General features: G+C 34.5%; 1 protein-coding gene across 3 annotated transcripts in view; it reads left to right on the forward strand.

Annotated features, from left to right (window-relative positions):
• LOC139499566 (uncharacterized) overlaps positions 1 to 19394 on the forward strand; it is a 68811-nt gene that overhangs the window by 27681 nt on the left and 21736 nt on the right. For all 3 annotated transcript variants that reach the window (XM_071288301.1, XM_071288302.1, XM_071288303.1), the window contains 3 exons: positions 5481 to 5532; positions 11009 to 11251; positions 17175 to 17663. In XM_071288301.1, coding sequence (XP_071144402.1) covers positions 5481 to 5532; positions 11009 to 11251; positions 17175 to 17663 — 784 coding nt within the window. The remainder of the gene's footprint in view (positions 1 to 5480; positions 5533 to 11008; positions 11252 to 17174; positions 17664 to 19394) is intronic.

Consider the following 19394-nt stretch of genomic DNA (forward strand, 5'->3'; position numbering starts at 1 on the left):
TGCTCTTTATTTTGTGGTACTGAGCATTGTGTATAAGTGTCATAACATTTGGTTCAGGCTAACTTAAGTTACATAGCAGAAACGAAAAAAAATCATCAATTTTTACCATTTGCAAAGGGCCATACATGTAACTCTAGATCTAGAATAGTGACTAACATTCAAACTTGATCTGTATTTTGTGGTAATATAAGCATTCTGCATAAATTTCATAACATTTGGTTGAGGGAAACTAAAGTTACAGAACAGAAACAAAAAATTCAGCAATTTTTCCATTTGTAAAGAGGTATAACTCTTAATGTGACGCCGACAAAATTCAAACTTTATCTGTATATATATTGTGGTAATAAGCATTGTGTGTAAGTTTTATAACATTTGGTTGAGGGTGGAAACCAAATTTGGGATGTACGGGTTGATGCACGGACCGACAAACGGACGGACAAATGGACCAACCGACACACAGACAGATAAACACTATTATAAGTCAAAATTTGTCAGTTTTAAAGGTCAATAACTCCTGTCGTTTATTGCTTTTTGTCATATTGTCATATTTGTTACATTTTTGTAGATAATGTACAGCTGATATTAGTTTATCACGACGGAAGCCAAGTGATTAATAAGCACTTTTTGTTGACATGAATTATTATTGATCTAATGATTATGGTCATAATTACAAATTAACTGTTTACAAAACTTTCAGTTTTTAGGAATAATAAGAATTTTCTACCACAGAAATATATTTTTAGCTGTATTTGCCAAAAACTCTCGGAGTTATGGGTCCTCCATATACTTTTCAACTTTGTACATTATTTGGCCCTTGTTATGCCCCTGTGTAGCAGAGGGGGCATTAAGTTTTAGCCTTGTCCGTCTGTATATACGTCCGTCTGTTTGTCCATTTGTTTCCTACTTCAGGTTAAAATTTTTGGTCAAGGTAGTTTTTGATGAAGTTGAAATCCAATCAACTTGATACTTAGTACACGTTCCCTATGATATGATCTTTCTAATTTTAATACCAAATAAGAGTTTTGACATAGAAAATGATAGTGCGAGTTGGTCATCTGTGTACTATGGACACATTCTTGTTGTCTATTATTTTGAAAACTATTTTAGATAGATAGAAAATGTTATTTGAAAAAAAAATCAGGCATGTAAGATCAACAAAAATGTCAATACTAACAAAACAATTGGATAACTCCTTAAGCAGTAATAGCCTTAAACAATATTTTTTGACCTATTTTCTTTGTCCATCTTACAATTTTTCAAAGATCATCTCCTCTGAAATGAATGTCTCTCATATTTATTTTAGTTTGGCTGTTAGTTATCTCAATTGAATATTTCATATTTTTCATGTCATGGCCTTTTATCATGTTTATAGCTCACTTTATGGTACAGGTTTTTATACGACTGCATAAAATGGGATCGTATAATACTATCATGTCGTGGTCGTCATCCAAAGACACATTTGGTTTCAGGACAATAGCCAGAGGCGGATTTTAGAGGGGGCCAGGCAGTCTTGGGGTAATTGTAATCAGTAATCGTAATCAGCTGTAATCGATTACATTTTGCAGTGTAATCCTGTGAAATCAGTAATCATGCCATTTCTGATTACAAGTAATCGTAATGTAATCGATTACATTGCAAAAACAGGTACTTTGAGATTACTTTAAGATTACATTCCTATGATTACATGCTGATTACAAATCTTGTATATATATGAAAATAATCTTTGATAAACAAGATGGAAATAAGAAAATGTAAAGCTTGAATAAAAAATTATGAAACTAGTATTCACAATGATGGGACCTTGTTTAATGTGATAAATTGTATCATCTATATAAATTTGTATAACCCAGTGTTTTATTTTGTTTAAAACAGTTTACTAAATGAAATTGCCCCTCCATATTTCGCTGTGAGATTGAACTCTTATGATACAAGAATATGCCTTGAAAGCATTTTTTTCTTCCTTGATTGGAAACTTCTGATATTAACTTCAATTTCATATTTATATATAAGTTTACCCAATATGTTTACATAACTACATTAATAATAATAATAATAATAATAATAATAATTCTTTATTTAAAGAGGGTTTTTATTTAAAGTTAGCTATAAAGCTAATCTTCCCTGAGGCCCTCATGAAATACAATGACATATAACAAACAATTACAAAATATCAAACAAACACACATACATGAATAATGCAATAAAAAATTGTTATGAAATATACAATTTTCAAAACAGGTAAAAGTTACAAATTCATATATGACGTATATATAGTATTGCCATCAACAATATCATAAGTTTGAGTAAGTGTGAGAAAATTATTATGCATATAAAATCGCACAGCTTCTTAATGTTCCAACAAGTAATTTTTTAAATCTTTTTTGAATGAGCTTGTACTTGAGGTTGATTTTTTCAGGGATATTGGTAAGTTGTTCCATAAAATAGATCCTGAATATATAAAAGATTTCTTATACAGCTCTGTTTTGGCTTTTGGAACTTGTAAATTTTTGCAAGAGGCATTTCTCAAACAATATTGGTTTATTTCTGGCATATCTTTAAATTTTTTAGTGAGATATACAGGGGCTTCATTCTTAAGGCATTTCTGCATCAACACAGATTTGTGGTATGAGATTCTGTTCTCTACTGTCATCCATGCAAGCTGTTTAAACAGTGGAGCTGATGATGAAAGTGGATCAGCATCTAAAATAAGTCTTGCAGCCCTTTTCTGCAATTTTATTATTCTGACTAGCTCATTTTTAGCACAACCACTCCAAATAATACAACAATAATCTATCAGTGGGAGAATATAACCATTATAAAATAATTTTCTTAGATCAATATTTAGAAATTTCTTGATTTTAGAGAGTAAATAAAGTCTAGATGATATAGATGAACATAAATAATTGATATGGCCTGTCCAGGACAGATTAGAGTCAATTCTTACACCTAAAAGTTTTGCAATTGATGATTTTTGAAGAATATTATTCTCAATAGTCAGAACTGGGTCTGCTTGATTTAAACGCAGCCTTTGTCTTGTACCTATAACCATGCATTTGGTCTTATCTGAATTTATGAACATGTTATTTTCATGACACCATTTTTCAACACATTGGAGATCATCTTGTACTTTTAATTGCATATCAGCAATAGTCTTTCCTGATGTATGCATAGTTGTGTCATCAGCATACAAGTCTGTATGGCAGTTTTTGATGTGTAATGGAAGGTCATTTATGAACAAAACAAACAAAATGGGACCAAGTATTCAGCCCTGTGGAACACCAAAATTTATAAACATTTTATCAGAAAACTGATTATTTATATGGACTTGCTGTGTTCTTTCAATCAAATATGATTTAAAAAATTTAAAAGTATCTTCATGGAAGCCATAAATTTGAAGTTTTTTACATAGAATTTCATGATCAACAACATCAAAAGCTTTCTTAAAATCCAAGAGGACTGCCAAATTGACATTTCCATTATTCATTTCGTGTAGCCATTTATCAATAATATTAATGAGGGCAGTTTGACACAAATGGTTAGGTCTAAAACCAGACTGGGAAGGGTGTAAAATATCAAACATTGAAATTCAAATGCAGAAAACATTTAGTTCCAATTTGACTTTGATGGTCGACATCAGTATAAACATGTACAGTGTACACATATGGCATAATATTACAAACAATATGCATATATAGTAAACAATTGGTGACGTCAAAAGTTTCAGCATTACAAAATATCTTTTATTACATAAACTGTTTCTTAATTTAAAGAGAAATGTATATACTTTCCTAAGTTACAAAACTGTTTTGTGTTTTCACCTGACAATAATTCTATTGATTATTAATTAGATCAAGAATTAAAATTTTTCAAACAAATAATGACAATCAACCACTTTTAACTTTATTGATATTGTTATTAAGACAATAACATTTTAATACCCAAGCTCACCTTTTGTTTGTTAAAAAAGTGGAAGTAGTGATTAACACCTGTAAAAACATTAATGGATGTGTGAATTATGCCCCAACAGACAATAAAACTATACTTAATTAATTTTTCCTTATTTGTTCAGGTTTTTTGTTAATTAGGCAGTCGGTTAAAATTTGTAGAAAACAATAAAGTTATATCTTTTACATAGAGAATGGACACTAGTCTATAGCTTCTTTTTTTTTTTTTTATCAAATTACGAATGTTATACTGCACTTGTCTATAAAATTCTTTTAAATAAGATCAATAAATTAAGGCTTTAAAAGAAATCACCAACTTAAGCTTTTTTGTGAGGACAAAAAGTTATAAAAAAACTTTGATATTGCAATAAACAATGTAATCATAAGTAATCTAAAGTAATCATGATTACTTTAAAGAAAAGTAATCTAATGTAATTGATTACATATGAAATAGGGTGTAATTGTAATGTAATTGATTACATTTTATTGGCAAAGTAATTGTAATTTAATCGATTACATTTTAAAGTAATCAACCCCATCCCTGGGGCCAGGGGGATGGGCTCCCCCCTTTTCTGGGAAGATTTTGGTTGATTATATAGGGAATCACTGAAGCATGACCGGATCGGGACCCCTCTTAGGCAGTCAGTGGGACCCCACTTATGAAAATATCTGGATCCACCACTGATAACTTTAGTTTAAGAGATTGGATCTATTTGAATTTTTCCAGAAGGTTCAATACCACAATAGGAAGGTTGGGATTGATTTTGGGGTTATATTACCGACAGTTTAGGAATAAGGGGCCAAATAGGGGCCAAAAACAAGCATTTTTGTAGTTTTCGGACAATATCTTCTGTGTAAGTGTATGGATCTCTCTTAAATTGTACCATTAGCTTCCATATATCAAAGTGCATGCTGGGATTTAGATGTTAAACACCAACAATCAATCAATCCTATTCTGTTTTGGCAAAATGCCTAATTGTATTGTATAGTTTTTGGGGTCAAACATGACAGATGAGCGATATCCAGACACCTTTGAGCCTCTAGCTGGTTTATACCCTAAATACTACGTTAAAGGACAATTTTTTTTATATGATGGAACATAGGTACTTGATTTACTCGATTTTACATATGCTTAAAACGGAGGTTTTCCAAAAGTGGACAGATACATTGTATCAAGACAAATGATAAGTGTGAGATCACTGCGGAATATTGGAAAATTCTACAGTTGGAACAATTATCAATTTAAAGGTGCATTCAAAATGCATTTGCAAATCAACATGAAGCAAGTTTATGTCTACAAGGGGATGTTCCAAATTCAAAAACCACCTTTACACTTTAAACTATATATCTCTATTAATGTCTCTGGCCTACCTTTTTTCCTGAAAAATATGAAAATTTGTTCGATATAAATATTATATAATGTGAAACATTTGTTTTATAAAGTATGTTTTGGGGGGTTGATATTTAAAAAATTTTATATTGCAACAAGTGACATGAGTAAAGATATATTCACAGTGCATATTCCTAATTTTTCAGACTGTCATGTCAGAGAAATCTTCAGGCGTGACTGCTGGGCTAGGAATAGAAGGTAATTTTCTTTAACTTTATTTCATTATTAGTTTATTATTACTCTAGGAATTGCAGAATAACAACATTTTTTTTTTGTACGACGTCATGCAATTAACTGCAATGTATTGATGAGATTTATACTATAAAATAGATAATAACAAACTATGGAGCTATATAGTGTTAGCAGCTTTCCAATATATGAAATACACCACATAGTTAGTACCATCACATATATGGTCTTCTATAGGAAGTTATAGTACATGTTTATCAGTACTTGCAGGCAATATTCTACCTTGCTAGAATTATTTCTCCAAGAAAAGGGGAAGCCATTATAGACTACAGTCTGACATAATATAATGTTAGAATCCATTTATATTTTTTTCTCACCTGTGACAAAAGTCCAATAATGTGAGACGTAGGGATGACAATCCATTCATGATCATGTCATGGATCACTGATCAAGGTACATTTTCCGTTGTCTAGTCAGTATCTCAGCTGCTATAAACAGTAGATCATTTATAAACTATATCCGATTTATATATTTTTTGTAAAGTGAACATGTCTGTTTGGCAGTTTTCACCTGATTTTGACCTGATTTTTATGGTGAATTAGTCAATGTTGAGTTTTTGTGTTTAGATATAAGAAGATGTGGTATGAGTGCCAATGAGACAACTCTCCATCCAAGTCACTATTTGTAAAAGTAAACCATTATACAGTCGTCCGCCATAAGTATTTGTAAAAACAAAATGGCCGCCAGTCAATGTAAATCTGCACCTGAAAAAACTTTGAACTATTTAACAAGTAACAAAATAAAAAAATCCTACCTCAATACTTTGTTAAGTTTCCTTTGTTCCTCATTACTCGTAAAATCCTCCTTGGAATGCTGTTATACAACGATTTCAGGTAAGTAACAGTTAATTTGTCCCATATGTCACGAATTTCACGTTCCAGGTCTTTGGTATTATTTATGTTCTGAGTTCTTTTTAATACCCACCAACAATTCTCTATAATATTGAGGTCGGGACTCTGAGCTGGCCAGTTCATGCTTTTTAGACCCGTTTCCCTACGAAAATCTTGAACAGATCGGGCTCGATGGAGGGGGGCATTATCATCTTGAAAAACGTAGTTATCATCTGGAAAATGACGAACAACCACTGGCCACAAGTTATTGTCAATAATTTCAATGTATTTTAAGGCATTTATGTTACCTTCAACAACAGTAATAGTTCCGACACCATGGTAAGTGATGCATCCCCAGATCATTAAACTATACTTGCGCTGAGATGGAGGGCAAATACAATCTGTCAGCCACTCTTCTCCGACCTTTCTCCAGACACTGACACGAGAATCCTGCCCAATGATTAACTTGCACTCATCACTGAAGATTACTTTACTCCAGTGTGCATTAACAGTTTTATGTAAATTCCCCCTGCAATATGCCACTCGTTTCTTCTTGTTGACCTCACGGATACAAATTTTTTTCTTTACTGACCGCTTGTGAAACCCATCAGCATGTAATTTGCGTTCAACAGTTCGTTTAGAGAAAGGTCGATCAATGCTCTCATTAAAAATATTAGTAATTTCAGATAAAGATTTACGGCGATGTTTTTTTACACAACGGGAAAGTTTTCTCATGTCCCGGTCATGAAAGGATTTTGGTCTGCCTGTTCTCCGAATGTTTTCTATATCACCCCGGTGCTCATACCTCTTCAAAAAACAGTAAACAGTACTCTGTTTAATGCCTGTCAATTTGACGATTTCACTTTTTCTGTAACCTGCATCATTTAATGCAGCGAGACGACTTTTCTGATCAGATGTCAGTTCTTTTCCCTTGCGACCCATTTTGTTTACATTAGATACAACGTAAGTGCAGACGCCTCTGACGTCATTACGCACGTGTCACATGACAACCACTTGTTTTTCCACATGATCATCTATATATATAGATTCATTGCCATCCCGATTGTGACATGGAGACGACGGTCAAATCTTGTTTACCCTTCCATGACGTGACCGCCATTGTTGTTTTACGAATACTTATGGCGGAGTACTGTAGGTCAATGCATAAAAGTCAAATTAGTTTCGACAATTTTCCAATTTTTTTCACGAGAGTGATCCAGATCCATGAGAAAGAAGCCCCTAAGAAACAATCAAGATCCGTCGTCAAAAGTAACTTTCCAGATAACGAAAAAAATATTTAGATATGAAATTTTCAACCTCAGTAACATTGATCCTAGCATGGGATATGGAAAAAAAATTGGTAGCAAAATTAACAGAAATACCCAGACAAGCTTGTATGTGAGAAGAATTAGAACGCCAATAACAACAACGAGAAGAATTCACAGTAATACAATACTAGTAGTTCTCCATTAATATAATCATCATATTACAATTATATATTGACATAATAACGAGTATTGTTTTTTTTTTGTGCTTCTGTTACAAAAATAATAAATTGTGTGGACTTTAAATAAAATCAAAGTAGTGCTCAGTAACATATAGCATTCCTCTTTTATGTGTTGTTGCTATCATCTGGACCTAAACACAAATTTGAATTTTTTTCAAGGTCCATTGTTATCAAAGAAGTGCGATCTAAAAGATATTATTCTTCTATGACTTGTAGTTGATTAGATTTTGTATCTTAATGTACCTTAACCAGAATTAATTTAGGTCAAGATGACTCTTTTTTCATGGACAATCATTACTATCCAATAATAGTAAATCCTTCTTTTTTACACACAGTTTGTTTCAATCTTTACCTAAATGCAAAACTTAGATGCATGTTTTTTTTCTTAGTTGTTAGTGGCTTTGAACTAGCTGTCAGTAACTGCGAGTACTCTCAGATCAGTACTTATAGTGTCTTTTTGTTGTTCGGAAATACAAGTACCCACCCACGTCCACTCTATTTTTAGCTCACCTGGCCGAAAGGCCAAGTGAGCTTTTCTCATCACTTGGCATCCGTCGTCGTCCTGCGTTAACTTTCACAAAAATCTTCTCCTCAGAAACTACTGGGCCAAATTTAACCAAACTTGGCCACAATCATCATTGGGATATCTAGTTTAAAAAATGTGTCTGGTGACCCGGCCAACCAACCAAGATGGCCGTCATGGCTAAAAATAGAACACAGGGGTAAAATGCAGTTTTTGGCTTATAACTCAAAATCCAAAGCATTTAGAGCAAATCTGACAGGGGGTAAAATTGTGTAGTAGGTCTAGATCTATTTGTCCTGAAATTTTCTGATGAATCGGACAAACTGTTGTTGGGTTGCTGCCCTGAATTTGTAATTTTAAGGAAATTTTGCTGTTTTTGGTTATTATCTTGAATACTATTATAGATAGAGATAAACTGTAAAAAGCAATAATGTTCAGCAAAGTAAGATCTACAAGTAAGTCAACATGATCAACATGGTCAGTTGACCCTTTTAGGAGTTATTGCCCTTTGTAGTCAATTTTTAACCATTTTTCGTAAAACTTAGTTATCTTTTACAAAAATCTTCTCCTCTGAAACTACTGGGCCAAATTAATCCAAACTTGGCCAAAATCATCTTTGGGGTATCTAGTTTGAAAAATGTGTCCGGTGACCTGGCCATCCAACCAAGATGGCCGCCATGGCTAAAAAATAGAACATAGGGGTAAAATGCAGTTTTTGGCTTATAACTCAAAAACCAAAGCATTTAGAGCAAATCTGACAGAGGGTAAAATTGTGTAGTAGGTCAAGATCTATCTGTCCTGAAATTTTCAGATGAATCGTACAACCTGTTGTTAGGTTGCTGCCCCTGAATTGGTAATTTTAATGAAATTTTGCTGTTTTTGGTTATTATCTTGAATATTATTATAGATAGAGATAAACTGTAAAAAGCAAAAATGTTCAGCAAAGTAAGATTTACAAGTAAGTCAACATGACCGAAATGGTCAGATGACCCCTTTAGGAGTTATTGTCCTTTATAGTCAATTTTTAACCATTTTTCGTAAATCTTAGTTATCTTTTACAAAAATCTTCTTCTCTGAAACTACTGTGCCAAATTAATCCAAACTTGGCCAAAATCATCTTTGGGGTATCTAGTTTAAAAAATGTATCCGGTGACCTGGCCATTCAACCAAGATGGCCACCATGGCTAAAACTAGAACATTTGGGTAAAATGCAGTTTTTGGCTTATAACTCAAAAACCAAAGCATTTAGAGCAAATCTGACAGGGGTAAAATTTTGTAGTAGGTCAAGATCTATCTGTCCTGAAATTTTCAAATGAATCGTACAACCTGTTGTTAGGTTGCTGCCCCTGAATTGGTAATTTTAAGAAATTTTGCTGTTTTTGGTTATTATCTGGAATATTATTATAGATAAAGATAAACTGTAAAAAGCAATAATGTTCAGCAAAGTAAGATTTACAAGTAAGTCAACATGACTGAAATGGTCAGTTGACCCCTTTAGAAGTTATTGCCCTTTATAGTCAATTTTTAACCATTTTTCAAAAATCTTAGTTATCTTTTACAAAAATCTTCTCCTCTGAAACTACTGGGCCAAATTATTCCGAACTTGGCCACAATCATCATTAGGGTATTTAGTTTAAAAAATGTTTCCGGTGACCCGGCCAATTAACCAAGATGGCCGCCATGGCTAAAAATAGAACATAGGTGTAAAATGCAGTTTTTGGCTTAAAACTCAAAAACCAAAGCATTAAGAGCAAATCTGACAATAATTAAAATTGTTTATCAGGTAAAGATCTATCTGCCATGATATTTTCAGATGAATCGGACAACCCGTTGTTGGGTTGCTGCCCCTTAATTGGTAATTTTAAGGAAATTTTGCCGTTTTTGGTTATTATCTTGAATATTTATATAGATAGAGATAAACTGTAAACAGCAATAATGTTCAGCAAAATAAGATCTACAAATACGGCAACACGACCAAAATTGTCAATTGACCCCTTAAGGAGTTATTGCCCTTTATAGTCAATTTTTAACATTTTTCATAAATTTTGGTAAATTTAAAAAAAATATTTTCCACTGTAATTACTGGGCCAAGATCATTATAAATATTGATAATTGTAGCAACAAGAATGTTCAGTACAGTAAGATATACATACACGTCACCATCACCAAAACACAATTTTGTTGTGAATTTATCTGTGTCCATTGTTTAATATGCACAAAGACCAAAGTGAGCGACACAGGCTCTTGAGAGCCTCTAGTTTTATATGATTTCAAAAACCCAGGTAGAATCAGGTGAGCGATACAGGCTCTTGAGAGCCTCTAGTTATAGCTAGAGAAGTATAAAAAAGTTTCCTGTTCATGATTTCATCTGATCTTCAATATGACTTTCATAGATTTCTTTTAGATAACTGGACGTTACACAAGCAACAATCAATCAATCCATGTTTGACATAGAATTTTAATGATTTGTTAATGAAAAATATTAATAACAAACTTAAATCAGTGAACAAATCTTTATTGAACTTGGACTAAATGACCTTTTTATAGAAACTGTTATAATTACAGATCCAATCCACACACAGACAAAGTCTGCTATGTTAAACAGGTTACTTGGCAGTGGAACGTATGCTTCCTTTGACATGCGCTGTATGGTAACAGGCCAGTTCGGGGTCGGAAAATCAAGTCTTGTCAAGCTCTTAGCTGGTGATATCATCCCAGAAGGAAGATATCCCACCGATGGGATTTCCCTTATAGAAGGTCGCTGTGGCCTCGATGTTGAGACTAGAAGCTGGATTTATATTGATCCAGGTAGGGATATCTACAACATTAAAACTTTTCTATTAAATTTGAATACTTCTTTGGTATCTTCCACCTCTCTACATGCTCTATTAGCTTCAGAATCAGGTCATCTTTATAACTTGAAAAGTAAAGAGTATAAAATACTGTACTAAATTATGTCTATAGAGTATACAGTAAGTATCTCCCAGTACATCCAGCTTATTGTACCGGGAGGCCATAGATGTTTAGAGTATACAGTAAGTATCTCCCAGTATATCCAGATTATTGTACGGGGAGACCATAGATGTATAGAGTATACAACATGTATCTCACAGTCATCCAGGTTATTGTACGGGGAGACCATAGATGTATAGAGTATACAGTATGTATCTCCCAGTACATCCAGGTTATTGTACAGGGAGGCCATAGATGTTTAGAGTATACAGTAAGTATCTCCCAGTACATCCAGGTTTTTGTACGGGGAGACCATAGATGTATAGAGTATACAGTATGTATCTCCAAGTACATCCAGGTTATTGTACGGGGAGGCCATAGATGTTTAGAGTATACAGTAAGTATCTCCCAGTACATCCACAGAGATGCAAACAGTTTTTTTTTCCTGTCAGACAATGGGGCCTACAGGGTACCAAGTTTTGCCAGACCCATATTTTCACTCAAAAATCAAATGAAATTATGCTATTGAACAAACGTTAATTTTGATTTTGTTGATATTATTATTATTTTAAAATAACCTGTGATTCATAACAATTGTAGTTTATTGAATAATACATTACATAATATTGATCTGATTAAAAGTTATTCTTCACAAGAGTACTTGGAAACAAGATAGTCATTGGTAGTTTCATTCTGTTCAAATTCAAAATCTGACTCATAGTCAGAATCATTATCACTCCCAGATTCATTCGTCTTTACAGCTTTATCAACTTGAATAGGTGACTGGTTTGGTCTTTTACCTGGTTTCGACCCACTTACAAATTTTATCGGCCATGACATATTTCCTGAACTTATCAACTATGCTTAATAGACCTCCTTCCTAGAGAGCGAATTTCTAAAACAAAAAACATGACGGAAATACGGAGAATTGTTCGGGGCGAGATGGACAAGGTACGAAAGACTATTACTGAGCGGAAATACTGGTTCCCGGTGTTAGAAAATGCGGGGGAACAGGACATTTACTTTTATTAAAGATGATCGCAATTTTATAAACAAAATACTCTGCCGGGGCCGACGGGGATTTCAGTTTTGGCGGACCCACTTAGCGGACTTAAATATTGCCGGCCATCAGGTCCTGCACAGCTACAAGTTTTGCCGGACCTGCATAAATTCTGCCCCTTAGGTCCGACGGGTCCGACGATTAGTTGCATCTCTGCATCCAGGTTATTGTACGGGGAAACCATAGATGTATAGAGTATACAACATGTATCTCACAGTCATCCAGGTTATTGTACGGGGAGACCATAGATGTATAGAGTATACAGTATGTATCTCCCAGTACATCAAGGTTATTGTACGGGGAAACCATAGATGTATAGAGTATACAACATGTATCTCACAGTCATCCAGGTTATTGTACGGGGAGGCCATAGATGTTTAGAGTATACAGTAAGTATCTCCCAGTACATCCAGGTTATTGTACGGGGAGAACATAGATGTATAGAGTATACAGTAAGTATCTCCCAGTACATCCAGGTTATTGTACGGGGAAACCATAGATGTATAGAGTATACAACATGTATCTCACAGTCATCCAGGTTATTGTACGGGGAGACCATAGATGTATAGAGTATACAGTATGTATCTCCCAGTACATCCAGGTTATAGTACAGGGAGACCACAGATGTTTAGAGTATACAGTAAGTATCTCCCAGTACATCCAGGTTATTGTACGGGTAGACCATAGATGTTTAGAGTATACAGTAAGTATCTCCCAGTACATCCAGGTTATTGTACGGGTAGACCATAGATGTTTAGAGTATACAGTAAGTATCTCCTAGTACATCCAGATTATTGTACGGGGAGGCAATAGATGTTTAGAGTATACAGTAAGTATCTCCCAGTACATCCAGGTTATTGTACGGGGAAACCATAGATGTATAGAGTATACAACATGTATCTCACAGTCATCCAGGTTATTGTACGGGGAGACCATAGATGTTTAGAGTATACAGTAAGTATCTCCTAGTACATCCAGGTTATTGTACGGGGAAACCATAGATGTATAGAGTATACAACATGTATCTCACAGTCATCCAGGTTATTGTACGGGGAGGCCATAGATGTTTAGAGTATACAGTTTGTATCTCCCAGTACATCAAGGTTATTGTACGGGGAGACCATAGATGTATAGAGTATACAACATGTATCTCACAGTCATCCAGGTTATTGTACAGGGAGGCCATAGACGTATAGAGTATATCACATGTATCTCCCAGTACATCCAGGTTATTGTACGGGGAAACCATAGATGTATAGAGTATACAACATGTATCTCACAGTCATCCAGGTTATTGTACGGGGAGGCCATAGATGTTTAGAGTATACAGTTTGTATCTCCCAGTACATCAAGGTTATTGTACGGGGAGACCATAGATGTATAGAGTATACAGTAAGTATCTCCCAGTACATCAAGGTTATTGTACGGGGAGGCCATAGATGTATAGAGTATACCACATGTATCTCCCAGTACATCCAGGTTATTGTACGGGGAGGCCATAGATGTATAGAGTATACCACATGTATCTCCCAGTACATCCAGGTTATTGTACGGGGAGGCCATAGATGTATAGAGTATACCACATCTATCTCCCAGTACATCCAGGTTATTGTACGGGGATACCATAGATGTATAGAGTATACAGTATGTATCTCCCAGTTCATCCAGGTTATTGTACGGGGAGGCCATAGATGTATAGAGTATACAGTATGTATCTCCCAGTTCATCTAGGTTATTGTACGGGGAGGCCATAGATGTATAGAGTATACCACATGTATCTCCCAGTACATCCAGGTTATTGTACGGGGAGGCCATAGATGTATAGAGTATACCACATGTATCTCCCAGTACATCCAGGTTATTGTACGGGGAGGCCATAGATGTATAGAGTATACCACATCTATCTCCCAGTACATCCAGGTTATTGTACGGGGATACCATAGATGTATAGAGTATACAGTATGTATCTCCCAGTTCATCCAGGTTATTGTACGGGGAGGCCATAGATGTATAGAGTATACCACATGTATCTCCCAGTACATCCAGGTTATTGTACGGGGATACCATAGATGTATAGAGTATACAGTATGTATCTCCCAGTTCATCTAGGTTATTGTACGGGGAGGCCATAGATGTATAGAGTATACCACATGTATCTCCCAGTACATCCAGGTTATTGTACGGGGATACCATAGATGTATAGAGTATACAGTATGTATCTCCCAGTACATCCAGGTTATTGTACAGGGAGACTATAGATGTATAGAGTATACAGTAAGTATCTCCCAGTACATCCAGGTTATTGTACGGGGATACCATAGATGTATAGAGTATACAGTATGTATCTCCCAGTTCATCCAGGTTATTGTACGGGGAGGCCATAGATGTATAGAGTATACAGTATGTATCTCCCAGTTCATCTAGGTTATTGTACGGGGAGGCCATAGATGTATAGAGTATACCACATGTATCTCCCAGTACATCCAGGTTATTGTACGGGGAGGCCATAGATGTATAGAGTATACCACATGTATCTCCCAGTACATCCAGGTTATTGTACGGGGAGGCCATAGATGTATAGAGTATACCACATCTATCTCCCAGTACATCCAGGTTATTGTACGGGGATACCATAGATGTATAGAGTATACAGTATGTATCTCCCAGTTCATCCAGGTTATTGTACGGGGAGGCCATAGATGTATAGAGTATACCACATGTATCTCCCAGTACATCCAGGTTATTGTACGGGGATACCATAGATGTATATAGTATACAGTATGTATCTTCCAGTTCATCTAGGTTATTGTACGGGGAGGCCATAGATGTATAGAGTATACCACATGTATCTCCCAGTACATCCAGGTTATTGTACGGGGAGGCCATAGATGTATAGAGTATACAGTATGTATCTCCCAGTTCATCTAGGTTATTGTACGGGGAGGCCATAGATGTATAGAGTATACCACATGTATCTCCCAGTACATCCAGGTTATTGTACGGGGATACCATAGATGTATAGAGTATACAGTATGTATCTCCCAGTACATCCAGGTTATTGTACAGGGAGACTATAGATGTATAGAGTATACAGTAAGTATCTCCCAGTACATCCAGGTTATTGTACGGGGAGGCCATAGATGTTTAGAGTATGCAGTATGTATCTCCCAGTTCATCCAGGTTATTGTACGGGGAGACCATAGATGTATAGAGTATACAGTATGTACAATCATATCCCTTTATTTGTTCATTAATGTTACATCCACAAATGAGACTATCACAGACTTTGTACAACAAATATGTCACATGTATAGCTGACACAAGGGGATATAATGAAAAACAATATATTGAGTTTACAATTCTAAATGTTGTTTTATTCATTGAAATATGAATTTGATCAACATGATCAATTGATTAAAACTTTATTTTGTTGTTCAGATTGATAAATAAAAGCTCTCTTTCAATAATAAAATTGTATTGATTTATCTTTCTAGAGTTATGGGACATTAACTCTCAGATTAAAAGGCACTTTTTCAAAAAAATGGCACACCTTCTAGGGTATGCTTAAATAGTATGTTTTTTTTTTAAATTTGGTTCATTTATCATGTTTATATATGTTCAGGAGTTTAGTCTGACATCCATTATCGCTGAACTGGTATAAAGTTTTTTAGGGGTCAGCTGAAGCCTGTCTCTGGATTGGGGATTTTTTTCGTTGTGTTGAAGAGCCATTGGTGGCCTTCGGCTGTCTTCTGCTCTTTGGTTGGGTTGTTTTCTCTTTGACATATTTCCCGTTTCCATTCTCGATTTTAATAAATAGATTTACTGAAAACTTTACGTTGTCATACAAGTTAATGGTTCACATATCAGGCACTAGATTTAAGTATGCTTTGAACTAATTGATACAAACTTTGCACTCTTGCTTGGATTGATGAATGTAGTCTCAATTATGATTTAAACAAATTCTGGTCTGATGTACCAGAGAAAATGACATGTTACCATGATAACTTAAACAGTCATATTTTGTGGCAATATTTATATGCCTTAAGATTTCCTAGGAGAAATACTTTCTATAGAACCGTTTTACTGACTACTGATGAAAACCTTCTGCATATTATATTTACAGCACTATTTCACTTTGTTAAAGGATATACTATAATGAATTAGCTATCAACTTGGAGTTTATCGTCTATTATATACCTATATTAGTTCACTTTGTTAAAGGATATACTATAATGAATTAATAAGCCATCAACTTGGAGATTATCATCTATTATATACCTGTATTAGTTCACTTAATACTATAATGTATTAGCTATTAACTTGGAGTGTATCGCCTATTCAGTTATTGCCATTGCTTTCTATCTATAAACGTTTAGAAATTATCCTGATTCTAAAACCTAACTTAAATCATTCATGAGGTCTCTAGTTTCAAATATATTCCGGAGTCTTTGCTGATCACCCAAAGTAAGAACACGGCAATAAAACAGATACATGGTAGTTTTATTCTTTGTAAAAACAAAATATGACAAAACGGGCCTTATTAATTCCCTTGAGATATGTTTAGTTTGTGTTAACAATCATTAAATGCATTTGACCATGATCATGCCTGTTGATGATTGTTTTAAACAAAATGGTACCAGTATAACATTTGATAATTATTTAACAGAAATACATCTTTATTGAAAATTATCTATTCAAGTAATATATAATATTTTACAGAAACGTATAATGCCTTGGATGTTGTGTACAATAAGGTGTTAATGACTTCAGTAGAAGAGGTTGAAAGACAAGAATCAGAGAAGCCATTTGAACAGCTACCAGAGTCCAATCCTGTTAGAAGTGATGATAACATCATGACAAGTGGTCCTTCTCAACAGCCTCTAGCAGTCAAATCTTTGTCACCTCAAATGTCTGACAGTGTGTCCCAGAGAAGACCAGAGTTGAAAACACGCATGCAATCGAAAATGACAAGAGAAGAAATAAGAAAGAAAATGGAAAAAGTCCTTAAAAGTGGAAACTACAAGATGAAAGTTGGAAGACTCATTTTTTGGGACTTCGGTGGACAGTATGTCTATTATACGACACACCAAACCTTCATGACTTTCAGGGCTTTGTTTCTCGTGGTATTTGATGGAAGTAAGCAGTTGCATGAAATAGTCCCAGATGTTCTGTGTTTTCCAGGACAGCACATGACACCAACTCCAGCAGGTACGTACACATATACAGCAAGCTGGTTACAATACAAAGATTCAGATTGTTTTCTATATATAAAAAAAATCAATCCATTTTCAACAATAAAAACCAGGCTTCAAGTTTACTGTGAAAATTGTTACATATTGGGAAGGTAATCAAACAGATGTTGCTCTCTTTGAAGTTCATTCGATGGGAGCTTTACATGTATAAATATCTCATTTGGTAGTACATGTGACTGGACACAAAAATAGACTAGTGATTAAAAAAACAAGTGAAAAACCAACAAATACTGTCAGAGCAAGAAATAATAAGTAAGAATAATGTCAATTATATAATTTTAATGATGCACCGTTATTGTTTTTGGTCTGTACAGAAAAATAAAACTTGCAACAAATAATAAGATGATGCTAAAGACAATTTAAAAATAAAACTAGCATTCAAAAATACTATTCAATATCAACTTACTTGTTTCTTCTGTAATAATAGTCTGTTTGTAGTGGGTAACAGGAATTGTATGAGGAAATGTTAAACTGCGTTAAGCATATTAAGTTTGATAACAAACCGAAAAAAAACTAATATCATTTATTTGCAATATGCACCATTTAAAACAAAAATTGTCATGAGCAGCTTCTTTTTAACTTTTTATGGTTTTATTTTCTAAATTGTTTGTGAAAATTTGTGACATTGGAAAACAGTTATTGTAAAAACGTAGCTTTTGTTTAATTTAAATCATAACTTTATAGGAACATCTATTTGATATAGAATTTCAAAGAAATTTAAGTATTATATTTTATTTCAAATTGATTCCCAATGTCAAAAATTATCTGTCAGCCACCATTTTTGTCGAGCCTGCAACTTTTGTTGCAGAAAGCTCGACATAGGGATAGTGATCCGGCGGCGGCTACGGCGGCGGCGGCGGCGGTGTTAGCTAACTTCTTAAAAGCTTCATATTTCAGAAGGTGAAAGACCTGGATGCTTCATACTTTGTATATAGATGCTTCATGTTATGAAGTTTCCGTCAGTCACATGTCCAATGTCCTTGACCTCATTTTCATGGTTCAGTGACCACTTGAAAAAAAAGTTCAAATTTTTTGTAATGTTGAATTCTCTCTTATTTTAAGTAATAGGATAACTATATTTGGTATGTGCGTACCTTGCAAGGTCCTCATGTCTGTCAGACAGTTTTCACTTGACCTCGACCTCATTTCATGGATCAGTGATCAAGGTTAAGTTTTGGTGGTCAAGTCCATATCTCAGATACTATAAGCAATAGGGCTAGTATATTCGGTGTATGGAAGGACTGTAAGGTGTACATGTCCAACTGGCAGGTGTCATCTGACCTTGACCTCATTTTCATGGTTCAGTGGTTGTAGTTAAATTTTTGTGTTTTGGTCTGTTTTTCTCATACTATATGCAATAGGTCTACTATATTTGTTGTATGGAATGATTGTAAGGTGTACCTATCTAGCGGGCAGATGTCATGTGACCTTGACCTCATTTTCATGGTTCAGTGGTCAAAGTTAAGTTTTTGAGTTTTGGTCTTTTTATCTAATACTATATGCCATAGGTCATCTATATTTGGTGTATGGAAATATTTTATGATCTTTATGTCAGTCGCACAGGTTTTATTTGACCCTGACCTCATTTTCACAGTTCATTGCACAGTGTTAAGTTTTTGTGTTTTGGTCTATTTTTCTTAAACTATAAGTAATAGATCAACTATATATGTTGTATAGAAGCATTGTT

The sequence above is a fragment of the Mytilus edulis genome, chromosome 12, assembly GCF_963676685.1.
Source record: "Mytilus edulis chromosome 12, xbMytEdul2.2, whole genome shotgun sequence".
Classification (NCBI taxonomy): Eukaryota; Metazoa; Mollusca; class Bivalvia; order Mytilida; family Mytilidae; genus Mytilus; species Mytilus edulis.